Source organism: Salvelinus namaycush, chromosome 21 (assembly GCF_016432855.1).
Source record: "Salvelinus namaycush isolate Seneca chromosome 21, SaNama_1.0, whole genome shotgun sequence".
Taxonomy (NCBI): Eukaryota; Metazoa; Chordata; class Actinopteri; order Salmoniformes; family Salmonidae; genus Salvelinus; species Salvelinus namaycush.
The window spans coordinates 38,640,435-38,654,278 of NC_052327.1; the positions used below are offsets into that span (position 1 = coordinate 38,640,435).

The window sequence follows — 13,844 nt, forward strand, 5'->3', positions numbered from 1 at the left end:
CACTTTGTTACTCTCCTTCTTGGTCAAATTGTCCTTAAACAGCCTGGAGGTGTGTTGGGTCATTGTCCTGTTGAAAAACAAATGATAGTCCCACTAAGCGCAAACCTGATGGGATGGCGTATTGCTGCAGAATGCTGTGGTAAGCCATGCTGGTTAAGTGTGAATTCTAAATATATCACTGACAATGTTACCAGCAAAGCACCATCACACCCCCTCCATGCTTCACAGTGGGAACCACATATGTCGAGATCATCCGTTCATCTCACAAAGACACAGCAGTTGGAATCAAAAACCTAAAATTCTTACTCATCAGTCCAAAGGACAGATGTCCACCGGTCTAATGTCCATTTGGAACCAAGCTTTAACTTCCTGACTGATGTCTTGATGTTGGCTTCAATGTATCCACATAATTTTTCTGCCTCATGATGCCATCTATTTTGTGAAGTGCACCAGTCCCTCCTGCAGCAAAGCAATCCCACAACATGATGCTGCCACCCCTGTGCTTCACGGTTGGGATGGTGTTCTTCGGCTTGCAAGCCTCCCCCTTTCTACTCCAAACATAATTGTCATTATGGCCAAACAGTTCTATTTTTGTTTCATCAGACCAGAGGACATTTCTCCAAAAAGTACGATCTTTGTCCTTATGTGCAGTTGCAAACCGTAGTCTGGCTTTTTTATGGCGGTTTTGGAGCAGTGGCTTCTTCCTTGCTGAGCGGCCTTTCAGGTTATGTCGATATAGGACTTGTTTTACTGTGTATATAGATACTTTTGCACCTGTTTCCTCCAGCATCTTCACAAGGTCCTTTGCTGTTGTTCAGGGATTGATTTGAACCAAAGTACATTAATCTCTAGGAGATACCTGAGCCGTATAACGGCTGCGTGGTCCCATGGTGTTTTTACTTGCGTACTATTGTTTGTACAGATGAACGTGGTACCTTCAGGCGTTTGGAAATTGCTCCCAAGAATGAACTAGACTTGTGGAGGTCTACAATTTATTTTCTGAGGTCTTGGCTGATTTATTTTCCCATGATGTCAAGCAAAGAGGCACTGAGCTTGAAGGTAGGTCTTGAAATACAACCACAGGAACACCTCCGATTGACTCAAATGATGTCAATTAGCCTAGCAGAAGCTTCTAAAGCAATGACATAATTTTCAGGAATTTTAAAAGTTGTTTAAAGGCACAGTCAACTTAGTGTGTGAAAACTCCTGACCCACTGGAGTTGTGATAGTGAATTATAAGTGACATAATCTGTCTGTAAACAAGTGTTAGAACAACTATAGTTTGTTAACAAGACATTTGTGAAGTGGTTGAAAAACAAGTTTTAATGACTCCAACCTAAGTGTATGTAAACTTCAGACTTCAACTGTGTATATATATGTTTTTTTGTGATTACTAATGTTACACTACAACAGAAAAACACTTAAATACATGTTATTCTGAACCTTGAAACATTTATTTGAAATGTTGTAGAATTCCATTAATTCCTAGGGAGGACTTCTCCTACTGGAGATTGCCAATTTGGCTTTCCGGTGGCTTCAAATACATTAGTAATCTAGGGTTTATGTACGTCATTGGTTTCTGCGCATGAGCTTAGCTAGACAACGTTGTTGCATCACCTACAAGCTTGATTAGGGATTTCTATTGGAGAAGCAGTTTCTGCCCATCTTCATACTGTACTATATTTTGACTCAGTAGCACTTTGACGCTAAATGAAGTCGGTTAAGATGGTGTCTCATGGAGACATATAGCATGTGCAGTTTGAGCTATTACAGGAAGTAACATTGCAGTCTTGCGCCGTTCTTCACCCTCATTGAGCAGCGCAATTTAAGGCCGACCTGGTTACGGCAAGCTGCTGTTAGCAACTAAATTATTCTTAACTTCTTCTGGGTGCGATTTCTTTTTTAAATAATCGTTTCAAGGACATACATCTGGTGTATTTGACCCAATTATTGGTACCATGATTGTCTTTGCAAATGTTTTTTTATTTACATGAAGATTGACATTTTTCTATTCACTTTAGTGGCCTATTCTGTTTTCTGCTAACAATGCCTGCTGTACCACGGTCGGCATTGAACTTCTGTGGCTTCAGAGGGGGCAGTCCGTTCTCTTCTGCATGCACCATGTCATACTTTGTTTATGCCCCCCATGCAAAAAATGCGTATGAACAAGTGAATAGGGATTAGTTGAATTTGAGCTGAGAATTTCAAATACATTTTATGTTCAATTATTCAATGGCTGTCAATATTGCTGATTATGATTTTTCGCATCATAACAATTGTCAGAGGAGTTGAACTTCAAGTTCCTACAAAATCACCTATATTCACAACAGCCCTATTTTCCTGACAGTTATTCCCTGTAGAACAGGTGTGCCGCCACGTGGTACCCTTAGTGTTGGTACACAAACCTGAAGTATTTGCATTTAGGAACAAGATGTTCGTTCTCTTGTTTGAGGCCGTTACAGCATATCACACCCACAAGTGGTGTGAGCTTTCTCTAGATTATTACTATCATCTGTCCCTATGTTGGCTTAAGGTGGTTTTAACAACCAATTGCTATACTATGTTCAAGATTAGTCAATTAATGTCTTCTTAGACACTGACAGAACCTGGTACCAGAACTACATTCCTAGAGTGAAAAGTAGTTGCTAGTTGACAGCAAGGTTGACTTGTATCTAATAATAAAATCATTTTGAATTGATGTCTCAACTATCTTCAATCAGTCTTTATGCATTTGAAGCTAATAACTCCCTCTCATATCTTTGTGTCTTATTACAGGAGCGGAGCCACAAATCCTACCGGCCCCTGACAGTGCTCACCTTCCGTCTGAACTATCTCTTCAGTGAGCTGAGTTCTGCATCCTACCACCTGCTCAACGTGGGGCTGCATTCTGTGGTGTGTGTGCTTTTTCTGAGGTTCTGCCGTCTGTTCTTGGATAAGACCTCCAGCCTGGTTGCAGCCCTGCTGTTCGCTGTGCACCCCATCCACACAGAGGCCGTAAGTCTGTTGTTCTAGGATCAGATTAACTCTGCTGTTCACCCCGTCCACACAAAGGCTGCAAGTCTGCTCAACTGTAGGCACAGATCTAGGATAATCTTAGTTTTAATGTCACATGCACAAGTACAGTGAAATGCCTTTGTTGCCAGCTCCAAACCCCAAAATGCAGTAATCAATGCGAAGCACAAAAAATAACAAGGTAGAACAAATCACACAAGAAATAGGAAAAAAGGAGAACGAGAAAATAAGAAGCTATATACAGGGTCAGTTCCAACACCATATTTACAATGTGCAAAGATACTGGAGTGATGGAGGTAAATATGTAGAGGGGTAAGGTGACTAGGCTAGGATATATGATAAACAAAGTAGCAACAGCGTAAAGGATTGTGTGTGTGTGTAGAGTCAGTATAAATGTGTGACTGGGTAGAAGTTACAGGCCTTGGTTTTTCCATTTATATTTAAAGGTTGGACATTAACACGTTGGGTGCACCGATTGGTGTCACTTCGTTAGTATGTTGTACACCGGTGCTGGTTTGTCATCTCGTTAGTCAGAAGGCGTTTCACCTGTGCTCCAGTTGTCTTGAGAGATGTGGAGGGTGAACACCTTTAGTTGTCGCTCCCTATTTCAGTTCTAAAACAATCCTTTATCTGATCGTCCCTGTTTATCATTTCGCTCCACCTTTTGTTTTTTCTGCCAGTTTTTTAATTTGGCGTGGGTTTTATTTTGTACCACCCTCATGGAGTCTGTTTCTGACCGTTTGAGCAGACACATGCACATTTGTGGCCTGCTGGAGGTCATTTTGCAGGGCTCTGGCAGTGCTCCTCCTTGCACAAAGGCGGAGGTAGCGGTCCTGCTGCTGGGTTGTTGCCCTCCTACGGCCTCCTCCACGTCTCCTGATGTACTGGCCTGTCTCCTGGTAGCGCCTCCATGCTCTGGACACTACGCTGAGACACAGCAAACCTTCTTGCCACAGCTCGCATTGATGTGCCATCCTGGATGAGCTGCACTACCTGAGCCACTTGTATGGGTTGTAGACTCCGTCTCATGCTACCACTAGAGTGAAAGCACCGCCAGCATTCAAAAGTGACCAAAATATCAGCCAGGAAGCATAGGAACTGAGAAGTGGTCTGTGGTCACCACCTGCAGAACCACTCCTTTATTGGGGGTGTCTTGCTAATTGCCTATAATTTCCACCTTTTGTCTATTCCATTTGCACAACAGCATGTGAAATTTATTGTCAATCAGTGTTGCTTCCTAAGTGGACAGTTTGATTTCACAGAAGTGTGATTGACTTGGAGTTACGTTGTGTTGTTTAAGTGTTCCCTTTATTTTTTTGAGCAGTGTATATATTTAAAAAAACATGGACTTTAAGTTGGAAGCATTTGTGGAAAACTCTACATGGGAGATACTAGATAAATGTATGAAGGTGAATCTGCTCGTCATTGCAAAGCATTATGACATCAGTGGCCCTTGCTGATTCGAAAGCTGTGGTCATTTAGTCTATCTTGCTTTGGTGTAGGAGAAAGTCCTTCCGGAGAGGGAGGATGATGAAAAGGGTCATACGAGTGGTAGAGTACACACCATACTGCGAGAGGTAGAACCAAAGATAAAATGGGAACAGAAATTTGAGCTTGAACACAAGGGAAAGAGAATGTGCAGCCAGCCTAGAACAAGAAGATCGTGTACATTCCATTCGATTAAAATAGATCTGGAAGTACTCCGAATCATGTCAGGCTATCTTGCACCCTCAAAGTTTGTTGTTGGTCGGAATAGCCGGCTTGTACCACCTTTCAACGAAAAGGAGGTGGATGTACATTTTATTTGAGCGGATTGACACATTCCTAAAAAGGCTGCAAGATAGTTGGTCACTGCTCCTCCAAAGTGTTCTTGTGGGACAAGTTCAGAAAGGGTACGCTGCTTTATCTCTTGAACAGAGTTAAGATTATGACACTGTTAAAGCTGCTATCCTTCAGGCTTACGAGTTGGTCCCAGAGGCATACAGACAACAGTTCTGTAAATTACGAAAGACAGAGTCACAAAGCCATGATGATTTAGCAAGGGAACAAGTATGTCTTTTTGATCGGTGGTGTGGTTCTCAAGAGGTCAAGGACCTTAAGGACTTAGAAACTCATACTTCTCTAACAGTTCAAGAATTGCCTTCACGAAAGGGTTGCTACCTACATTTATGAGCACAAGGATCTCACTCTTGAGAAAGCTTCAGTCCTTGCAGATGAGTTTGTAACACACAAGCATGCTTTGTAATGTTTCTAAAACAAATGTATTACTATGCTGAACTAAAATATAAACTCAACACGTTAAGTGTTAGTCCCATCTTTCATGAGCTGAAATAAAAGAGCCCAGAAAGGTTCCATACACACAAAGCTTATTTCTCTCAGATTTTGTACCCAAATTAGTTTACATCACTGTTGCGAGCATTTCTTTGCCAAGATGATACATCCACCTGACAGGTGTGGGGTATATCAAGAGGCTGATTTAAAGAGCATGATCATTACGCAGGTGCACCTTGTGCTAGGGACACACAAAAAAAACTCTAAAATGTGCAGTTTTGTCACACAACACTATGTCACAGTTTTGAGAGAGCGTGCAGTTGGCATGCTGACTGCAGGAATGTCCACCAGAGATGTTGCCAGAGGTCTAAATGTTCATTACTCTACCATAAACAAAGTTTTAGAGAATTTGTCAGTACGTCCAACCAGCCTCACAACTGCAGACCACGTGTATGAGGTCATGTGGGCGAGAGGTTTGCTGATGTCAACGTGTGAACAGAGTGCCCCATGGTGGCGGTGGGGTTATAGTATCGGCAGGCATAAGCTACGGACAATGAACACAATTGCAGTTTATCGATGGCAATTTGAATGCACAGAAATATCGTTACGAGATCCTGAGGCCCATTTATTTTTTTTTGATACTGTATCGATGACCAACGGATGCATATCTGTATTCCCAGTCATGTGAAATCCATAGATTAGGGACTAATTCATTTATTTCAATTGACTGATTTCCTCATGAAGTGTAACTCAGTGAAATCTTTAATTGTTGCGTTTTTATATTTTGCTTCCGTATAAATAGCTAAGAACCACAAGTTCTCACTTCAGTAGACTTTAGTTTCAAGTAAATTAGACCAACTTTTATGCCTGTCCGCAGCGCTTCTAAAAATCTTTCTTTCACTTAGTTCTTCAAGAGCACACAGCCCTCAGCCAGGGAGTGTTGCAGCGTGAGGTGGGGTTGGCTATATAGGATTTGTTCTTTGATTTTGTGCTATGTAATTTATTAACTATGAAACAAAATGGCAGAAATACTTTGAAAACAGCTACTGCAACATTTATTCAGACAGCTTGACCTTTTCCACATTTTGTTACGTAGCCTTATTCTCAAATAGATTAAATGAACATTTTCCCTCATCAATCTACACACAATACCCAATAATGACAAAGCCGAAACAGGTTTTTAGAAATATTTGCAAATATATTAACAATAAAAAACTGATACCTTATTTACATAAGTATTCAGACCCTTTGTTCTGTTCCATTGATCATCCTTGAGATGTTTCTACAACATTAGTCCACCTGTGGTAAATTCAAATGATTGGACATGATTTGGAAATGCGCACACCTGTCTATATAATGACGGTAGGCCATCATTGTAAATAAGAATTTGTTCTTAAATGACTTGCCTAGTTAAATAAAGCTTAAATAAATATAAAGTCCCACGGTTTTTGCTCTGACATGCACTGTCAACTAAGTCATGAGTTCGAAGGATTTGTCCATAGAGCTCAGAGACAGGATTGTGTCGAGGCACAGATCTAGAGAAGGGTACCAAACAATTTCTGCCGCGTTAAAAGGTCCCCAAGAACAGTGGCCTCCATCATTCTTAAATAGAAGAAGTTTGGGACCACCAAGACTCTTTCTCGAGCTGGCCGCCTGGCCAAACGGAGCAATCGGGGGAGAAGGGCCTTGGTCAGAGAGGTGACCAAGAACCCGATGGTCACTCTGACAGAGCTCCATAGTTCCTCTGTGGAGATGGTTGTCCTTCTGGAAGGGTCTCACATCTCTTCAGCACTCCACCAATCAGGCCTTTATGGTAGAATGGTCAGACGGAAGCCACTCCTCAGTAAAAGGAACATGACAGCCCGCTTGCCAAAAGGCCCCTAAAGTACTCTGACTATGAGAAACAAGAATCTTTGGTCTGATGAAACCAAGATTTAACTATTTTCCCTGAATGCCAAGCGTCATGTCTAGAGGAAACCTGGCACCATCCCTACGGTGAAGCATGGTGGCGACAACACCATGCTGTGGGGATGTTTTTCAGCGGCAGAGACTGCAGTCAGGATTGAGGAAAAGATGAACGGAGTGAAGTACAGTGAGATCCTGGATGAAAACCTGCTCCAGAGCGCTCAGGTACTCAGACTAGGGGGCGAAGGTTCACAACGACCCTAAGCACACAGACAAGACAACTTAGGAGCGGCTTCGGGACAAATCTCGGAGTGTGCTTGAGTGGCCCAGCCGGAACTCGGACTTGAATCCGATCTTACATCTCTGGAGAGACCTGAAAATAGCTGTGCAGCGACGCTCCCCATCCAACCTGACGGTGCTTGAGAGGATCTACAGAGAATATTGAGAAACTCTGCAAATACAGGTGTGCGTAATACCCAAGAAGACTCAAGGTTGTAATCGCTGCCAATGGTGCTTCAGCAAAGTACTGAGTAAAGGGTCTGAATAGTTATGTAAATGTGATATTTCAGTAATTTTTTTGTAACGATTTGTCATTATGGTATATTGTGTAGATTTGATGAGGGGGGGAAAACTATTTAATACATTTTAGAATAAGGCTATAATGTAATTCTTTGGGGAAAAAGTGAAGGGGTCTGAATACTTGCCAAATGCACTGTGCGGCACTGATTTTCAATTTTGGTGAGTTTGGACCTTTACAAGTATATGTGAAACCATGCTAGTCTAAAGGAAGAACAGTACTGGCTCTCCATCAGCATGCCTACATGCTGTGTCTTTGTGGATTTTGAATTCGTTAGGGCAATGGGTCTGCCTGCTCTGCTCAGAAGTGGGAGGAGCAGCAGACTGCCGAGAATGAAGAGGAGAAAAAACGCAAGGAAATCAAGATGGCAGTGGCAGCTGTATAGATAAAGCGTTTTGACTTCTCCAACACAGCAGAAAGCTAACACAATATGATGCTCAGTCACCTTAATAATTCAGCCACTTACTTAGATAACAAGTTAAACTTAGGGGTCGTGTTAATCAGGAATTCTGTGTTTTTCATGTAGGAAAAAAATCTAACGTATGAGATATCTTGCTGCATTTTGTAAATGCAGATCTAAAAAGCTTCTTATTGTAATTTCTGCTGGGCATCCGACTCATTTTGTGCTTCAGTTGCACTTCTAAACTGATAGACCTAAACATTAGAAATATGATGACCATGCATCGTTTCTGCAAAAAATACCTTTTTCATTGTAAGCTAATTTATTTGTGTGGCTGCCATCCAAATACCGTTGCACTTCTGTTGTCATCTATCGAAAATGAAGCTATTTTATGCCGATTGTGTTGCAATAATGTACACTACCGTTCAAAAGTTTGGGATCACTTAGAAATGTCCTTGTTTTTGAAAAACTTTTTTTTGTCCATTAAAATAACATCAAATTGATCAGAAATACAGTGTAGACATTGTTAATGTTGTAAATGACTATTGTAGCTGGAAACGGCTGATTTTCTTATGGAATATCTACATGGGCGTACACAGGCCCATTATCAGCAACCATCACTCCTGTGTTCCAATGGCACGTTGTGTTAGCTAATCCAAGTTTATCATTTTTAAAAGGCTAATTGATCATTAGAAAACCCTTTTGCAATTATGTTAGCACAGCTAAAAACTGTTGTCCTGATTTTAAAGAAGTAATACAACTGGCCTTTAGACTAGTTGAGTATCTGGAGCATCAGCATTTGTGGGTTCGATGACAGGCTCAAAATGGCCAGAAACAAAACTTTCTTCTGAAACTCGTCAGTCTATTGTTGTTCTTAGAAATGAAAGCTATTCCATGCAAGAAACTGAAGTTCTCGTACAACGCTGTGTACTACTCCCTTCACAGAACAGCTCCAACTGGCTCTAGCCAGAATAGAAAGAGTGGGAGGCCCCGGTGCACAACTGAGCAAGAGGACAAGTACATTAGTGTCTAGTTTGAGAAACAGATGCCTCACATGTCCTCAACTGGCATCTTCATTAAATAGTACCCGCAAAACACCAGTCTCAACGTCAACAGTGAAGAGGCGACTCCGGGATGCTGGCCTTCTAGGCACAACAATATGCCTTCCCATACCACAACCCCACCGCCACCATGGGGCACTCTGTTCTCACAACTTCATACACGTGGTCTGCGTTTGTGAGGCCGGTTGGATGTACAGCCGAAATCTCTAAAACGACGTCTGAGGCAGCTTATGGAGGAGATTAACTGTCAATTCTCTGGCAACAGTTCTGATGGACTTTCCTGCAGTCAGCATGCCAATTGCTCTCCCCCTCTAAACTGTGGCATTGTGGTGTTTGACCAAACTGCACATTTTAGAGTGCCCTTTTATTGTCTCCAGCACATGGTGCACCTGTGCAATGATCATGCTTTTTGATATTTACTACACCTGTCAGGTGGATGGATTATCTTGGCAACGGAGAAATAAATGCTTAGTAATGGGGATGTAAACAAAGTTGTGCCCAAAATTTGAAATAAATAATTTATGTGAGTATGAATAATTTCTGGGATCTTTTATTTCAGCGCATGAAACATGGGACGAACACTTTACATGTTGCGTTTTATATTTTTGTTCAGTGTATTTTCTTTGAAGGAAAACTATAGTTGCATGCCCCTGATCACTCTTGGACCCCCCCCCCCCACACACAGATTTTCAATATAAATATGACACCTGTCAATACACAGCTGGACTCAGGTATTTGTTTCAGTTGATTTCTACAATGCCCAAAGATACGGATTTTCAGAAAACAAGTGGCAATTCTGTTATGCAGCCGGTGAAGATACTGCAAAACACTGGGGCAGCCCAGGGGGTGTTTTGCCTTTGTCTGACGCTTCAGCAACTGGTTACAGTTTGTTAGTACAAGGTGTGGGAATGGGTTGCATGAAGTTCCTTTTGCATAAGGTGGAACTTGTCTGATCTTGTTTCTCGTTCCGTTGTCGTTGGAGTGAGGCCTAGTCTACCGGTGAAGGGTGTCTCATTCAATTTCAGAAACATTTTGGATAGAGGGAAGGTTGTTCCAAATCCTGTCGTTTTTAAGGAACCCAGAGTAGATGAACCTGATGGATTATCAGAAAATTACCCTAGTGTTCCCACCGTGTGCCGTTACATATGCTTTGTCTAAGAAAGACGCCGGGAGCAAGTCTAGTGTTGATGATGTCAGCGATCACACCATGATCGATCTGTCTGAGACGTCTTTGTGATCCAGATTTCGATAAACCTGATTTAAACTCTCATTTGAATACCCCAAAGGTGAGTGAGTTTGTAGGACCAGAGAAAGGAGGGTCCCTAAAGTTAACAGTTTGATGTCTAGGAAGCAGCTGATTGCTGAACAGTCTCCCATCTTTTTGCTGAGATTCATCCAGAGGGGTTTGAAGTTTGTGGGTTACTTTGACAGATTGTTTTCTCTTGAGGAAATGGCTTTCTCGTGCCACTTCTGGGCAAGACGATTGGCCCAGTGTATCTCAAATTGTTGTTCCAGTTACACTTCGACAAGAAATACTGAGGTTGGCTCACTATGGTAGTATGGCGGGCCATCTTGGTGTCAAAAGGACGTATGACTGTATCTTGCATAACTTCTTCTGGCTTGGTCTGAAACAGGATGTTGTGGCTTACTGTTTGACATAAGACAGGTAAACCAAATCAAGCTGTACCGGTTGCAGCTCTGCAGCTTATTCCTGCTTTTGACAAATGTTTCGTAGTCCTGGTGGAATGTGTTGGTCATTTGCCCAAAGCAAAGAGTGGCAATCAGTTTCTCTTGACCATCATGTGCGCTGCCACTCGTTTCCCTGAGGCCATACAACTAAGGAAAATCACGGCTCCTAGTATTGTTAACCTCTCTCAAATACCTGCAGTCTACAATTTAACCCTGATGTCCTTACACAGCTCTCTGGTCTTAGCCATTGTGGAGAGGTTGGAGTCTGTTTGAGTGTGTGGACAGGTGTCTTTTATACAGGTAACGAGTTCAAACAGGTGCAGTTAATACAGGTAATGAGTGGAGAACAGGAGGGCTTCTTAAAGAAAAACTAACAGGTCTGTGAGAGCCGGAATTCTTACTGGTTGGTAGGTGATCAAATACTTATGTCATGCAATAAAATGCAAATGAATTACTTAAAAATCATACAATGTGATTTTCTGGATTTTTGTTTTAGATTCCGTCTCACAGTTGAAGTGTACCTATGATACAAATTACAGACCTCTACATGCTTTGTAAGTAGGAAAACCTGCAAAATCGGCAGTGTATCAAATACTTGTTCTCCCCACTGTATATAGCATTCTGTTGGTGGCAAGAATTTTGTATAATAATTTAAATTGATAAACTCAAAAGCGTTGAATTGTTTTTTGTATCAGTTCATAAACCATGTGCTATGGAATCATTACATCTAAAATCTCTTCCCATTTATTTTACAAATTGTATGGCGCAGCTGTCAACATTTTTGTCCTCAAAGGAAACTGGTACTTTTTTCTATTTATGCCAATTCTTTTCAGCCAATTTGTGTCTTTAATATATGACAGACAAACAAGTTCCCTACCCTCTTCCACTTGCCGCCTCCATTTTTTGTGGTAATGCTGCAATCAGTTGGTTATAAGTTAGAGCAGACATTACCATATATTTTCGTTAGCTGCATATGTGACAACTCCACCATTTCTATTCATAATAACATTAAATATAACATTTTTTAAAAGGTTTCCATAAAGAATGTTTTTTTTATTAATCAGTATATTTTATCAAATGTGCCAACTCAGACAAATGAACTACTGCATGACATTGACTTTGTGGACTCTGTCCAAATCAAACATGCCCATCGACTGAATCTTGAACAGTTAGTTACCCCGAAGTGAGGTTGAGATCATGCTTGAGCACGGCATTGCACAACATATAAACTCAGCAAAAAAAAAAGAAACGGCCCTTTTTCAGGACCCTGTCTTTATAAGATAATTCATAAAAATAATTTCACAGATCTTCATTGTAAATGGTTTATACACTGTTTCCCATGCTTTTTCAATGCACCAACAACAATTAATGAACATGCACCTGTGGAACGGTCGTTAACTTCTTATGGATCCCTTCGCGGGCCAATCCCTTTAGCGCAGTGCTTCTCAATTATTTTCTGTTACGCCCCCCCCCTAGGAAGAAGTAAACCAACTCTCCGCCGCGACTGTAAATAGTATAATTTGTCTATAAAATTGTTATAAGTTCACCTCTGCATAACATTGTATCCTTATTAACATTAAAGAAAAAATAAAGAAATATAGATCAACTTACAACAAAGAATAACTTTATTAACATTGTTTTTTAGTCTGTAACAGAAAAGACTTAAAGTGCATCAATTTGCCTGAAATGTAAAAAAAAATTCAACCCTTATTTATACTACATTTTTTGGGACTATTTGATACTGAAAAATAAAATGAAATACAATCAATAAATAATAATCAGTTCAAATTGATCAGCAACATTAACTCAGGAGCACAATATATGAAACACTTTGACCTATAAAACAAAAATGAATAAAACAACTTGTGCTGATTTAAAAAAAAAAAAATCAAAATGAGGAAGTCAGGATTAATGGCTACAATGAGCACGTTTTGCAGAGCACAACTTTTCGAAGCGGGGTTTGAAGCATGATACTGCAAGTCTCAGCTCCTGCGCAATGTTTAGCTGGGACCTGTACTTGGTCTTCAGTGCAGCAACAGCAGAGAAGTCAGTCTCACAAAGATAAGATGTTGCAAAAGGAGGAAGAATGCCCATGGCCCTCTGCCCTAAGAGTGGATACTGCCTCTCTACACTCAGCCAGAATTCACTCAGTGTCTGTGATGTGAACCTCAGTCTCAATGTGGAGTCAGACGTCATATCAATAAACTGGTCCTCCTCTGCAGAGCTGAAACCAGTTGGAGCTGGTGCATTGAAAGGATCTCTCACCCAGTCATATTGGGAACTGTTTTCAGGGAAGTACTTTTTAAAGAATCCCATCAGTGATGAGATATGCTCCTTAATATATGGAATCACTGAGGTGGCATCATAGTCAGTAGTGTCAACAAATTCATGCAGGTTCTCGAATGAATCAGTATTTCCTTCATCAAGTCGCCTGCCCCACATTGCAAGCTTTCGAGTGAAAGAGCTGATCTTGTCTGTGACCTGAGGGAGGTGTTTATCTTTCCCTTGAAGCTGTAGATTTTGTTCATATAGCTTTCCAAATATGCCACTCAGGTAGGCCAGTTTTGCCAGGAAGTTCTCATCACTACATTTTTCTGCGAGGTCATATTTGTGCTCCTGCTCCGAAAACATTCTTATCTGCTCTCTGAGCTCAAAAACTCGGGACAAGACTTTTCCTCGTGACAGCCACCTTGCTTCACTGTGAAACAGCACAGCTTGATGTTCAGCTCCCATCTCCTCACAGATAGCAGAGAAGACTCTTGTTTTTAGTGGTATGGTCTTTATAAAATTGACTACACCTACAATGTCAGTCATAACCTCACTTAATTCAGAGGAAAGGTGCCTTGATCCCAGTGCTTCTCTGTGTATAACACAGTGTGTCCACTCAGCATTAGGTGAGGCCTTCTTGATGAGTGCCCGAAGTCCTTTT

The 13,844-nt window shown here is 41.2% G+C and overlaps 1 protein-coding gene across 1 annotated transcript in view; it reads left to right on the forward strand.

Moving 5' to 3' along the window:
- The window catches only part of tmtc3 (transmembrane O-mannosyltransferase targeting cadherins 3), a 142,829-nt gene that overhangs the window by 7,307 nt on the left and 121,678 nt on the right, over positions 1–13,844 (forward strand). The window contains exon 3 of the mRNA XM_039017674.1: positions 2,776–2,994. Within this exon, the coding sequence (XP_038873602.1) occupies positions 2,776–2,994 (219 nt within the window). The remainder of the gene's footprint in view (positions 1–2,775; positions 2,995–13,844) is intronic.